Source organism: Oxyura jamaicensis, chromosome 6, assembly GCF_011077185.1.
Source record: "Oxyura jamaicensis isolate SHBP4307 breed ruddy duck chromosome 6, BPBGC_Ojam_1.0, whole genome shotgun sequence".
NCBI classification, from domain to species: Eukaryota; Metazoa; Chordata; class Aves; order Anseriformes; family Anatidae; genus Oxyura; species Oxyura jamaicensis.
The window spans coordinates 12,927,233-12,942,229 of record NC_048898.1 but is presented as its reverse complement, the minus strand read 5'-3'; the positions used below and the strand labels follow the sequence as shown (position 1 = coordinate 12,942,229).

The following is a 14,997-nucleotide window of genomic DNA, read 5'->3' as shown; positions in this document are numbered from 1 at the left end:
GCTCCACTGCTGCACAGATCAGCCTTTCTCCCTTTCCTTTCCAACACTCTCTCCCCCAAATGGCTTCACTGTAAGCTCTGCCTGAGAAGTAATCACAATCCTCTTCGCTTCATATAAGAACAGCAGCATGGATTCTGGAACAGAAATTCAGCTGGCACCTGAATCGAAATAAAATGGTTTTGCATGGCTGCAGTGCTGAGAGTAGCAGAAAAATAAATAGCAGTCACATCTGATTCACAGATGCTCAGGGGAATGTGGTCGAGATCTGAAGGTGCATTTTCGCAACCTAGTTGTGTTTAGGTTGCAGAGTAGTAAGGTCTTCAATTTTAATTCCTCCTTTTTCTCCTTCCTCCCTGAACAAGTGCTCCTTGGGAAAATAAAGGCAAAGAAAAAAAAAATCCCTTCCTCAACTGACATACTGTAACAACAATTAAAAGTCAAATTTGTATAAAGTAACATATAAAGTCAGATATTCAGGGATGTCTTTTTGGTGTTTGTTTGGATGATTTTCTGTTTGTTTTTACTTCACTGTTTATGGGTATAAAAATAAATACTTCATTCGTATAAAAAGAAATACTTCATTCATACAGTGTTACAGACATATTACCATAACTATTGCAGCGTTAATTTCTCTTTGAAAATATAACCCCAGTTAGCGTAAGTAAAACTACCTGAGATGTTCACACCCTTGACAAAATCACTAAAAACACAAGTGTTGATTTAAATTAGTCTTTAGGGTGAAATCATTGTAGGTAGACATCATCCGTCCCCCACTCATTAAAATGAGAATATTAATTGAAGCATGGTTTAGTTCAGCTGAATCTTTAAGCTTGAATTCCATTAACACATGCTCATATTAAGCTTGTAATCATAAACACACATTCCTGCAAAATATTTGTGTATTTTTTTCTAATAAATAACTTAAGTCAGCCTCAAAGCTATGGTGAGATCTTAAACATATCTAACATCAATCATATCTGCATTTCATATATTGCTGAAGCATAATTCTAAACAGAAATCCTATAAACAAAGATACCATGGTAAATACAAAAGTTAGCCTACCTACACAATGAGAAACAAACAACAATGCTACCAGTAACCTCCTGCACTCTAGCTCATCTACATGAAACAGAACACCTGCACTACTGTTTCAAGGGCTTATTAATCAATGGATATGGAACTAAACACTGGTCAGAAGTCAAAAAATTAACTCTTAAAATAAAGCAATCTATTCAAAACCACATAGTGATTGAATCTCATTTAAATAAGACCACCACAGTATAATGCTAAATTGCACCGGAACATACAAAATATTATGATTTCAACAAAGGAGAAGCATCAGTTATTGCTTTGAAGGCATTGGTTCAAACAAGATACAAATCATACAAAAAAATCAAAATGCTATTGTCAGAGGTCCAACTGTTGTTCTGATATTCATATAACAACTCTAAAAATCCTCTGCATCCCAAAGGAATCACCCTGATCATAAATGAGGGCCACATCAAGACTGACGTTTAGATACACTTGATTAGGATGTAAAAGCTAATGCCAAGAGCAGCTCCAACCTTCCTGTGGGCAATGCTTGACCAACAACTTTAAAACATTTTCATTTACAACATCAGGTCCATGAACAACAACAATTAAAGACTGCACATAAACCACTCCTTTCTCAAAAGCAGTTTTTAGGTGTTTTCTCTGTATTGCAGCTCTCTAAGGGAAATACTAAAATTACTAACATCAAATGTAGGTATATAAAGCTCACCTTGCTCACACTAAATAGTTTAGTTAAATCTTTGCTTAATCACCGCAACACGTGCGTGCGTATAGTCAGTGGCAAGTGACTCAAGCACAACATGAGCAATCCTACTCCTGTCCAGCAGAGTGACACGTGCTAATCTGATTCAGCTCATCACAATCCACTTCTGTGGCTCCTCTTCCATTGCACTGGATTTAGTCAACACCAGCTTTTGAAAACAGCTCTCAATTTTGCAACTGCCAGCCTTCACAGCCAGCACAGCCCAGCCCATGAACGTGTTGCAAGCTGCAACCATTTCTAAGCATGTCACTATGACATGTCAAGATTAGTCTCTACACCACCTGCGTTTGGTACAGTGATTTTTGAAGCAGCACACGTAGACAGGAAAGCCAAAGCCTTTTGGCTTGTCAGAATCACCACCTAAACAGTGGTCTTTCAGACTTGACAATTCAGGGTGGTAACTGGCAATATCTGGGCTTTGACTCTTGGAAGGTTGACGAATAATTTTATATGAAGAAAGAATGTGGAACAAAGTGAAAAATACCAGCACAATTTCACAAACCATAGACGTATATTTAGATGAGAGCAGTAATTTCCTTTTTTACTAAAGGAAAACAGTAAGTCATCTAATCATCTTCATTCATTTCAACCTCATCAAATACTTTTTTTTTTTGAAAGTAGCATCCTCTATCTAATAAACTGTCCAAGCACTGCACAAACACAATGTTTATTTTAATTAGATTTCTTTAAGCTGTAAATATTTATATTTTCCACAACATACAAATCCTACATTGGCAGAAAATTGATTTGACAACTAAAAAGGGAAAACTGGGGCAGTCTAGGGGACAGCTCATCAGAACTTTATTAATAGTCGCCGGAATTATAGAGAACAATATTCTAAGCTGTAAAATCCTCATTGCCTAAATTCTACTGACTTCAAATAAGAAGTTCCTTGGTGTGAGCAAAAAGTAGCACAAAGCTCAGCAGAAGATGTTAACATTTGACCACCTTTTCCTCTCCCATCCCTGAAACTTTTTGAGACCCTCTGACAGAATACAAAGGTCCTCAAGCCCTACAGTATCCCTTGTAACCACCCCGGCGTGAGGAGCCTAAGATGGTTAGCTAAGGAATGAATGATAAAACATTCTCTCAACATCTTCACTGGTTCAAACCTCGAAACCTCATCTCCTATAGACAAAATACTCAATTAATCACCACTTCAAAACTGCAAACACTTCAGACACAGTCTGCCACCTCTTTCCATAATATAACCTAGGAATCCTCAACAACTTGCTTGCTTGCTTTTCTCCAGAAAGAGTTGAGCACTATCCCTCCTCAATCCCACAGTAAAACTGCTGTAAGAAGCAGGAGGAGGCATCCAACATGCAGCTCTGAAACCTGGATATGGTCACCTACACGTACATGATCACAAAGCAGGTACCTTACGGACAGCATAAATGCACTGCAATATTATTGCTGCTTTACAAGCAAGCAGGAGACAAGACACTTGAAAATACTCCTGAAGACTGAATTCAAATGTACATTTGTTTTATTTTTATTTTTACCTGCAGTCATCAAAAGTTGATCCAGGAGATGAAAGTGCAAGTCGCTTGCGCAGCTCATCCCTCTCTCGAGTCACCTGACGGAGCTGAAATAGTATTGTATCCAGCTTCTCACTCATCTGTCTAGTGTCTGTTACAGGTGGTGGAGATGATGCTTTACCAGTTGTACCTGACCAAAAGGCAAATAACTGACAGTTAGAAAACTCCTCAAAATAACAATACAACTTCACCAAAGATGTCAGTGCTAACAAACAAACAAAAAAATCACATACTTTTGGTTGCACAGGGGCTCTTTTCCTGCTCCTTGATCCTCACAGACACACTATACTATGTGCTACTGCTTTTTTTTTTTTTTTTTTTAAAGACAACTCTATGTTTTTGTATGTCACAACTTATTAGTCCAGTACGTAAAGTTAAAGATTTGACTTGCCAGCAAATTATGAGAGATGGGCTTCATATTAACACCGCTTAAAGTGAGCACATTACAAGAACTGCAACTGGACATCAAATTTCCTCTAAGGGGCAGTCATACATTAAAGAGTTTGGTGCGATCTTATTCTGTTTTCTGAATATCAGAGATGAGCAATGAATGATGTCTGCTGTCTTCTCAGATACCTCAGATATCAATACAAAGAGGTCTTCCACCTAAGAGATGATAGTCTGATATATTACGTTTCACAACATGCTGACAATTCAACTCTAATTTTATTTCTACCCATTTTAATCGTAGACACATGACAGCAAAGATATAGGTCACAAATGTGAAAGTTGAAGTCCTGATGTATGCTGGAATTTACTGTATTATACCCAAAAGAAGTTCGAGAACTACTTGGCATTAGCTTTCTAAGATGTGCCTTCATAGTGCCATTTTTATTTAATGAAACAACAAAAGATCCATTTATAAAATAATGATCACTGATCTCTGTCTTTTCAAAGATAAAGAATTTCAAAGTTATTTCATCTGATCAAGTGCTAATGAGTTGCAAGGATTGACTTTATTATTATTATTATTATTAATTTTCTTCCTTTAAACCCAGTTCAAGAAAGTATTAAGGAATGCAAAAACTCCCTCCAATTTTTAAGTAGAGCTACCTGTGCTTAAATTTCCACACCAAAGTAACTTTAGGGTTATGACTACCATACATACAGCGTAAGGATCCTTGTTCTTACTCCCTTCATCTGCTCCTATAATTCTGTGAAGACAATTTGGGAGCATACACTCATTTTTATTTTTAGCTATTGCAAAACAGTGCAAGCAAACACTTTAATAGCAAATGAAGAAAATAAGAACTGCAGGAACAACCTGTCTTCTGTAGAAAGACACAGAGATTTACATTGCTCTAAAGAATTCTAAATGGAAGTTGCATTTGAGTTTTTCTCTCACAACTCTAGTCCCCTCCTCCATCTAGGAGGCCCCTCTTCCATGAGGGCCAAGGATCTCACACTTGAAACACAATTCTCCCTTCTTTTTACTATTTTTATTTTCTACAATATAAATAATTCAATGTAGTTTTAAAGGAAAGATTATACAGAAACCAAAAATAATAAGCATGCACTATCCTAGGTTCATGATGTAAGGAAAAATATGGAAAAAATGCAAAAATCAAAATGCATATTAACTTGGAACCGTTTGGACATGAGTAGGATCATTTCATAAAGAAGTGAAAAGGTAGATAAACACACTCTAATTCAAGTACTGACAGGCTGCATGGTCTTGGGCAAATTCAGTTCCAAAGCTATGCCAAGCAAGTCAAGTCTGCTTTACACAAAGACAAGCTAGCTAGCCTTAGCAAATAAGCTTTCTTGACTAATGTGAAACCATTAATCTTGGTACCAGAAATTGTTTTTTCACTGACTTGTCCCTTTTTACATGCACATCAACAAATATCTGCAAAACTCAGTGATGATATTGTCAATGTTTAATACCAGCCAAGATTTAAGTGCTATAAAAATTCAGATCAATGCAATTCATATATTCCTCTTCTTAACCTTAGAAGAAGTCCAAAACGAATATCATTGCTCAATTTAATCACAACCTTACATTTTCAATAGTTGTACAAAAGGTCTAACAATGTTAAATCAAATCTGTGGACACTCTAAAAAGCTTCAGTAAACTTCTTTTTCTTCAGAAAAATTCAATATTCTTCATTTCCTTTATAGGGGCTTTTATAGCTGGATGCTAAAAGCTCTTTATTGCATCTGACATCCTGATGCAATGTAAGGAAAGTGACCTGTGCTTCCAGCTTGGTATTCTTTTTCCATCTGACAGCATATTTTACGCAACAGTACTTCCTTTCTGCTCTTTAACTAGACAAACTGGTCTTAAAATGTACAAGCCTAAAGGCTAAATTTCCATTATCCAAATGATGCCACCTTACAGTAACTTACCTGCTTTCTCAGATAACCTGCATTTGTTAAAATGGATTTACTTCACGTCTTGCCAAGTACAATACATTCATCTGCTTTTCATCAAAACTCATTTTTCATGTTAGGTCCACTTTGGCACTGAGAACACAACACAACAGTATGCAAGCCACCTTGCTGGCCAGCCTCCAGGTTAGCTGTGCTCCACAAACACCTGAAACAGCCCTACGCTGGGGGTGCATTACGGACAAAATAAGTTTTGACTCCAAAGCAGTATATGCATTAAGTCCTGAGTACACATGAACTTAATCTAAAGCAGATTTTCCAACATATGCTGTATTAAAAAAAAATAAAAATAAAAATAAAAAATAAATCTGAAGCAATCACATCTTCCCTAACTGTAGTTCAAACACCTGACTTCACAGAAATCACAAAGATCCATTAACACGGTACATACCAAATACAATTATTTATGATTTTCCTCATCATCAATGATTGAAGAGATAATACAACCACACAGAAACCACAGCACTGTTAACTTCATTTTCATGTCACCCCCATTATCTGGGTGTAGGGTAGTGCACTCTTTGAAACACACAACATGAAGAGAAACGGGACTGGGATTTTTTTAACTGATTAAGGTGAATAACATTGAAACAAGACCATGTTGAGGTAGGAAAATGAGTACCAATGCACGAACAACTGTTTTTTGTTTGTTTTGTTTTTAAGAAATACCATGAATATATTTTAAGTTATAATAAACTCATTAATTTACTGTCAGAAATACACTTGTATGAGTGTTAACCAATTCAAAAGGCAATCTATCATAAGCTAACATAATGCTTCAAATTTTACTTGGATTTTTTCATGTCATCTTACAAATTTGTGCCGATTCTTGCTTGCAAGCAGTCAGAATAATCATTGTAAAGCTGAGCCTTTCTCACTGCTTTCATTCCAAAAAAATCAACCATGGATAGTCAGAATATCATTTCTTTATGGCCTTGTAAGTCATTAAAGAACATGTTAATAAAACAAAAAGAATTTTGCAAAACAAGACAAAAGATGTGTTGCCAAGTATGACCAATACAGTTTCTCCCTAAGCTCAGGGAGACCTACACCAGTTGTAGGAAAATACAAGCTAAAATATTGACTTGCTCTCAGTAATTTACAAGGACTAGAATGGGATTACATAACAAAAGCTATCATTTAGATATATTTCCTCATATGTATCTTTCAAAGTGGTCTTGAAATAATGGATCCGAGAACAGAACTGCCTTGCAAGTGAAATAAAACATTAATGTAAACAAGCAGCAATGCATGGAGGAAGGGAAACTGAAAACTACAACACTGAACAGTGGAAAGAGTTTCATCTAACAGACAGAAAACTTATTAAGTTATGAAAGCAGCAAAGATCATGTAACGTGCAAGAACAAGAACATATAACACTTCAGTATTTGCTTTAATACAGAATATAACAAGCTAAATCAACTGTCCAGAATGTGAAACAAACCTCAACTTAGATAAACTTAAGACTTAAGAAAGAACTGAGCAGTGGTTCTGGAAAGATCAACATGAATGATAATCCCAATCTAATACCCAGTAATTATAAGGAAGGAGAAAAAAATACCAGCTATGTCAGTTCAAAAATTCCATTCAGAACTTTTCTTCACTAAAATACAACAGAGAATAAAACCTGTAACTCTGTACCATGACCATAAAAATACAGCTGAAGCTTCTTCAGTTGAGTACCCAAGAGCTCCCTTGTGGGAAAGATCAAACCCTTTGGAAGGCTTACAAGCACACAGCAAAAAGAGAACTTGGGCTCAAGAGCCCCATGCAAACCTGAGCAAGACAACTGTTAGGGTTAGCGGCTGCACCCTGACCAAAGGGCTGAGACCTGCCAACACTCACCCCTTCGAGGTTTTTCCTGAGGGGAGTTCTGAGCACCGTTCCACCATACTGTTTTACAGTCCTGAAAGAAAACTGCTGACACCAAAAGGATTTCCTGAATGCACAGACTGATAAAGGGCCTCAGGGAGCAGTAAAGACACCGTGTTCCAGACATGCTGTCTGGAGTGATGGGTATTCACACATGCTGTATTCCTATTCAAATCATTACAGATGGAATCTTCAGGAATTCCATCAGTCAGCTGCCAAACATTAAGAAGATACTGCAGCATGTGAAATGTCATAAAGTGGTCAGATACTAATTACATATTTTCAAGCAGAATCCTTAAGAGATCAAGAAGTAATTCAAACTGATTTATTACAGGCAATTCAAAAATAAAAAATAAAAATAAATCCCCCCTCTCGCAAGACTACGTACCAGCAAAGTTAACTTTTTTTGTTGTTACTAGTGTTAAAAAAGAGCATCACATCCGCCAAACAATTCTTGAGTACTTCTGAAGTGACAGAAGTTGAAAGAACATTGCATGACTACATTTCAACCCATAGCTACAAGGAAAGGGATGACATAAGTCAGTGAGAATAGAATAAAGCTGTTCAAAGAGCTTAGTACTTTAGAGAAGGTGGTTATTAATAAACACACTGAAAATCAGGCAAAGAGATTAAGGATAACCTATATGATTCATGAACCGAACAGAGGGAAATGAAAGGAGAGTGAAGTTACTCTAAGTTTGTGGAAGAGAGTGGTTATTTCATAAGCCTTAACTTCCAGTAAACTCAACATGTACTACTCAGATCAAAGGAAAAGCAAATTACATAGGATTTAAATCTATAAAAAGCAGTTTACCTCAACTGTTGAGGTCAAACTTTACACAGAAGAAAAAATGACTTCTGAATAGAGAACGACTGGGATGGAGGTAGAAGGTCAAAGGCTGGGATGTCCAAAAGGATCCTCATGCAGTGTACTGGAAGCATTCTTAATAAGTTTTCTGCATCATTTGTGACTCTTCAGCAGGTGTAATATTAGCACATGCTGTCAAAGGAACAAGTGCCAACTGTCCAGGTGACTTTATCAAATGTAAAGTTTGTGTTTGCATTAGCACAAAACGCAAAAACATCAACAAAAAAAGAGATATCTACAGGCTGACTGTCAAGGACGGGGGAAGCAAAGGGAAGGGAAATGACTATTTCCAACAATGAAAAAGTGCTTATCTTTGAAGGAGTATCATAAACCACACCTGTAATTGAACACTTCCTATGAATACTGAAAACAATTACTTTGTTATGCACAGCTATACGAAGTGTGAGGCAATAAATGGAAACATCAGCAATATAAAAGACAGTTGTCAAAATGGCCAACATGAAGCGGTGAAAGAAAGATTACACATTGTTGGGAAGGAATTATTATCAGATGGGAGGGGCGTAATATTTGCTTTGGAGTAAGAATTAAGAGCCTCAGATTAAGCACTTGAATTGCAATTAGTGAAAAACTACCTGTAAATAGCCTGTCAGGTTGATGAACTAACAAAGTGTTAAGCAAGGAAACACTGTTGGTTCAAGTCAACGCTGGAAGAGATCAGTGGGGACAGACATATGACACCTGATGACTGCAAAAGAAAGTCATAAAATAATAGTGCCAATGATGGTGTTTGTCACATACGGGAATGGAAATTCACCTAGTAAAAGGCAGCACAGTGATACTAACAGGGAAGGGCAAGAAAAAACACTTAGGACTAAAAGAGTGATGCCAGTTGCAAAGAACTTAACAGCTGGAATAATAGCATGGTTTCAGCTGCAAGACAGAGGCTTGAATACATGATGGGGATACAAGATTGACAGCTGTAATCACAACAACTCAGATTTAGATATGGAAAGAAGGAAATTATAGAAATGCAGATGGAGAGCCTACTCCGTTCTGGAAATTCACTCATCAGTATTTTGGTATAGTTTTGAAAAATGAAAAAGAATGCAATGGCATTCTACTTAACATGCATCATAAAAAAGCATAACACAGCAGACTGTCCTCAGAGCTATTGCCTGATCCCCAAATGTAACTGCTCGTTTCTTTTGCATGTTTCTGAAATAAATAAAGATTAAAAAAGAACACTGTGCAGCAAGAAGGGGAAGAAGAATCACTTTTTTTTTGAAAGCATTAAAAGAAAACTTCAAAGTTATATTACGTTACTGAGATATTTAAATAATGGCTTGATTCCAGAATATAATCCTAACATGGCAAAACACCGCTTAGGTCAATAGCGTATTATTGGACACTGGGTACCAAAACTCTTGAAGCACAGACTAAATAAATTCATAGAGGTTTTTTTTCTTTTTTTTTTTTTCCTTTTTTTTTTTTTCCCCCAAAGAACGCGGGTCAGAGCAATGACTTACCTGCCTACTATAAAAAGGGACAAGGGAACCTGGAAAATAAAAAGTAAGGAAAAAAAAAAAAGGGATAGGAAGTCAAGATAATCCATATAGGCAGAGAAGCTAATTAAGATGTTGTGTTACTACTTCCTGTAGCAAATACATTTGACAATTTCATGCTGAAGTAGAAGCAGGGTGGCCTTTGGCTGAATGAAGTTACATCATCTACAGGCAATTAGTCAGAACAAGCCTTCCAACCTTCCTTACAGGTCCAAAAAAAATCTGCTGGGATACAGCAAGAGTAAAAATACTTCAAATATTTTAAGTGTATACTACAACATTTCTAGTCTGGACTGTTTATTCAGTTTGAATATATCCAGGTAGGGTAAAGAACTCAAGATACATTGTACGTATGGTATTCGTATAAATTCTCAGTAACTAAATACTCATAGGAAGTACCACTCGGTTCCTCCTAAGTAGCTGGAATTAAGTGACTCAGTAATTAACATCTTCTCTGTAATGTTACATTTATGAAGGTTTCAGACAATGTTATACAGTGAGGTAGCTGATACTGTACAGAATACATGCTGTACAGCAAGAAACTGAGACTGAGATAAACCTGATATTAGGAACTTAAAACTATACTACACTTTGGAAAACAAAACAAAACAAAACAAAAAAAACAGCAGTCCAAGATGCACATCTCCTGAAGACTTCCACCATTTTGCCTACATCATCTACTCCTGAACACCAACAGGATTGGTCCCTTGCACCAGTCTGGCACGTTGGCACTAGAGCTGACTTCAGCGTACCCTACAAGTCACCTCTGACACATGAACTTAGAATAATTCCCAGGACAGCCGAGGTTGGAAGGAAGCTCTGGAGGAGGACATCTGGTCCAACCTCCCTGCTCAGGCAGGGCTGTCTGGCACCGGTTGTCCAAGACTGTGTCGTACAAGTTCAGTTCAATGCTTGCTGAACATTTATCTTCAGAATTATACAAGTCAAATGCCTGAGTGCACTATACAAACTGGCACATTATAAAACAAAAAACAACCAAACAAAAGGTTTCTTTATTCTGTGCTCTTTCCCTCTCCATTACCATTACTGGTCAAGTGGGAGATGGGCCAGTGACTGTCACATACAGCTCTGTTACTGGGCTCTATCCAATTTCTAAAGTAACACTGTTGTTCTGTGCCTGGCACGCCAGGCACTCCATCTCCATAAATAATTATTCTGATGTCAGAGATGCAGGATTGTAGCTCCATTCGGAGAGTCTGCTGGGCACGGGGAGTGGGCAGATGAAGAATGCTTCTATTTACACACAAAAATCTTTGTGACTAACAGAGAGCAAAGAGAAAGGAAATACAAAGAGAGCATGACAATTTAGTGAGGATTTATTCCTTTGCGGGGAAAAAGGTGGGGCCGAAAAACAATGGTGGAGTGCAAGGATTACAGCAGCTTATATCATAACTCTTTTGGGAATTAACAGTGACACCACCACCACCACTACCACCCCCAGTGCTATCAAAACTATTTCCCATGCACAGCATGAACTTTATTAATACAGGGGAAAGAAAGGAAAGGAAATCTAAAGGAACAAAGAAAATACTGTCATCTAAACAAATTTTGAATGGTAAGGAAGATACACGAGAAAAATTTGTAGAGTACAACAGCCTGTCACTCTGTACTGTATTTATGTACAGACTAAACAGACAAAAAGGCAAATGTATCTATGAAGAGCCAATTCTTTCTCCAGGTCTGATACCCTGGCTTCTACTCAACCACTTCTTCTACCACATGTGGCTGTGATTTCATTCCTGCTGTATCCATCATGCCCTGCAAGCCCCTCTAAGCAGGGGAAGGGAAAAAAACTGGGATAACAGCACAGTGCTTGCTATAGAGTGGCCCTACACTCTTCTGTGAGTCATATCAGTAATTATACATGTTACATCCCTCTTCTCAAATCAGGACTGTAACAGCAACTGAAGGCTAAAGAGGAAAAAATTCCCTGTGAATATACACCTGCAGCAACACAAGAGGGAGAGAAATTTCACAATCTGGCTCCAAATCCCATCCATTTGTGTGCTTTCCTGTTTTGGGACAGTGAAAAGTGCATGAAACACTGAAACAGTTACTGTGGTCAGTGAAATAAAACCTTGCTCTGTTTCAAGAATCCTACCTAACACCTAATCATGCAAACATATTGCTACTTCATGGTATAATTGTCAAGAAAATCCTATTTCCCCCCACTCCAAACAAACAAAAACCCCAGCAATAGCAGTATTACACAGGTCATGCTGTACCCAATTTTATTGTAAGGAAATAATAGTGTGAAGGGACAACTTATTGCCATCCTGCTTATTATAAAAACGAAAAAAAAGTTCACAGATTATTTAAAAAGCTACGAAGTTAGTGAGGAACCTATGCTTAGGAGCATCAAAACCCTTTTAGTAACATTTCTTCGATATCTACCAAAAATCCCTTACTTTCCTATTGGACCAACATTTCATGTTAACAACAGTAATTAAGGCTATTATGGTAATAGAAAAGCTCATTGATGAAGACAATGATTTTGTAAATTTAAAAATTCTGACTCTAACCTAGAAAAACAAACATTTAAGATGCACGGACTTCCCACATACTTCGAAGAATCACCTTGTGCATTTACAGCTCTATCTTAATAATTCAGGCCTCTCTTTCTATATTCTTCTCATCTTGGAACTAGCTGTCAGAAAACTTATTTTTTTCCCCTCAAAAGACCTTTGCCCCCCAAAGAGACATTTTTCCTCTTTCACAATGAGTTCTGCACTGGGATACAAACAGACAGGCGAGGTCATTTTCTTTTCTTCCTGTGGGAACTGCTGCTTCTCTGATGAACGTCACCAGCCTGTGCTGCCCTGAAGGGTCCAAGCGCCTGCCCGGCTGTTGAGAGCCTGCAGACACAGCCACAGAGCATGCAGCAGGATAAACAGAGAAAGAGTTCAAGACACAAACTGAAGCAAGAGAAACAACCGTGACGGACATGCACTGATACATTACACTGCACAATGAATGCCTTCCCCATATTAATCTGTACCCTGTAATACCAAAACGGTGAGATGTAACCAGCCTTTTTTCTGACTAAACAAATAAACAGTTAACTCACTATGAATAGAATTTTAAAAAGATGAACACTATTACACATGGAAAAACAAAATGACGGAGCATCTGACATGGACAGAATTCAGACAACATAAAGCAAAGGTAGGGAAACTGTGTGCTTATCCATTTATTACATTTTTTTCAAGTACCATTAGAAAAAAAAAGTCAGTCAGCAAGGATTTTCTCCTGCATTCATGAAACGAATGAGAAAGCTTTACCGTCTGTTGTGGTGCCAAAGACCTAACAGATCCATCTACAAAACTAATTTTCCTTCTCAATTTCACTACTATCAGGTTTGCCTGTCCCACAGCAAGTACAATCTGCTGATCAATTCTGTTTGTGCATACACATATCAGAATTAACAATCATTAGCATCAGTTCATTTATGGCACACAACCACCATTTAGAGTTACTATTCCCACTTTCTGGGGATCAGGATTCCAAGCTATTCATGCCATAAAATATGCAGAAAGAAGGTAGAAACTTGTCACAGACAGTGTGTGGAGAGCATTTATACCACTTCCAGCACTGATATTAATGAGAAAATAGATAACACAATTTTTCAGAGGAAAGTTTCCTACCAGCTTCTGAAACATCTTGAATTAAAAAAAAAAAAAAAAAGAAAAAAAAAAGAAAAAAAAAAAAGTGAAAAAGTTGTCCAGAATTCTTACTCTCTCTAGTAATTGTCAGCTCAGGACAATCACCTAAGCAAGAGGATTTGCCTTCACAAACTTGTCTAGTTGTTTGTCAAGGCTACATCAAATGTAAACACCTGGAGTATCCTCTAGAACGAAGCTCTCTGATTCAAATATAAGTTACATGAAAATATTTGTCACATGATAGTTTAAGCTGATGCCCATCCAGTTTTTGTATTATCCATTCACCTTCCTCAAGCCATTGGTGACTTAACAAGCATCTAACGTCTACAATTGTCCTTTACAGACCAAAGAAACCCGGTGTATCCAGCTGTTCCCCACATAGAAGCTGCTCCACAACCGTGCAGCTGTGCTGCTGCTCTGTGCTTGCTGTCCTGTTCTCTTAGAATTGAAGATTCAGAAGCGCAAATAACCCCAGACTCAAGCACACCACGGGTTTATACAGTCATAAAACCATCTTTTCTCTTCTTCCTTTCCAAATTCTAACACCATGTTTGCTTTGACTGAGGTTGAACCCACACCTTCTTCAAATTGTCTTTTAAGAACTGCCCTAGAACTATTTTAGTCCTTAGATCAAGGTCTTTTTTTTTTTTTTCCTGAAATAAGCTTATTATTATATACATCAGCTCCATAAATTAACTCAAAGCCAGCATAGCTGTAAAACTGATAGAATCATCTAAATTTCACAACATCCTGGCTTCCTTGGAACTATTTCAGAAAAACATCATTTAACTGACAATGCTGGCAGCAGAAACTGCCTCCAACAATAGCTAGGATTATTAAGACTGGAAATAAAAGATGAAACATAAGGACATATTCTTCTCTATTTAGTTTTATGAACGAGAGCCCACAGACTACAAAAGTTTGGATCATCTCTCCTAGCTGAAGATGCTAAGATGGACTCTCTGCTTCTTTACCTGGGCTAAATCAGCATCTGTAATACTGTTCTAATTTTCACTGAAAGGTCAAGTTTCCAAGCTGCTTGACAAACAGTAACTAGACACATTAGAAACAAAAATCAGTTAAATGCTAACGATAACGAGTTTTGAACCCAGAAAAAATAAAATAGATCCCTTCTCTACCATAAAAGGAAGACACATGTGAGTGCAGAAATGTAAATATTCTTTTATATGCATGTGTGTGCACATAACTATCTGTGGTCCAATGATACACTTCAAACCTTGTATTGCCTCCAAACTATGAGCTATTTACCTTTTTATACCAATGCATTCATTTCGTGGGCAAA

At 37.3% G+C, this 14,997-nt stretch overlaps 1 protein-coding gene across 3 annotated transcripts in view; it reads right to left on the bottom strand.

The window, feature by feature from the left end:
- Nucleotides 1-14,997, bottom strand: part of DLG5 (discs large MAGUK scaffold protein 5) — a 106,173-nt gene that overhangs the window by 48,678 nt on the left and 42,498 nt on the right. For all 3 annotated transcript variants that reach the window (XM_035329636.1, XM_035329638.1, XM_035329637.1), the window contains exon 3: nucleotides 3,322-3,487. In XM_035329636.1, coding sequence (XP_035185527.1) covers nucleotides 3,322-3,487 — 166 coding nt within the window. The remainder of the gene's footprint in view (nucleotides 1-3,321; nucleotides 3,488-14,997) is intronic.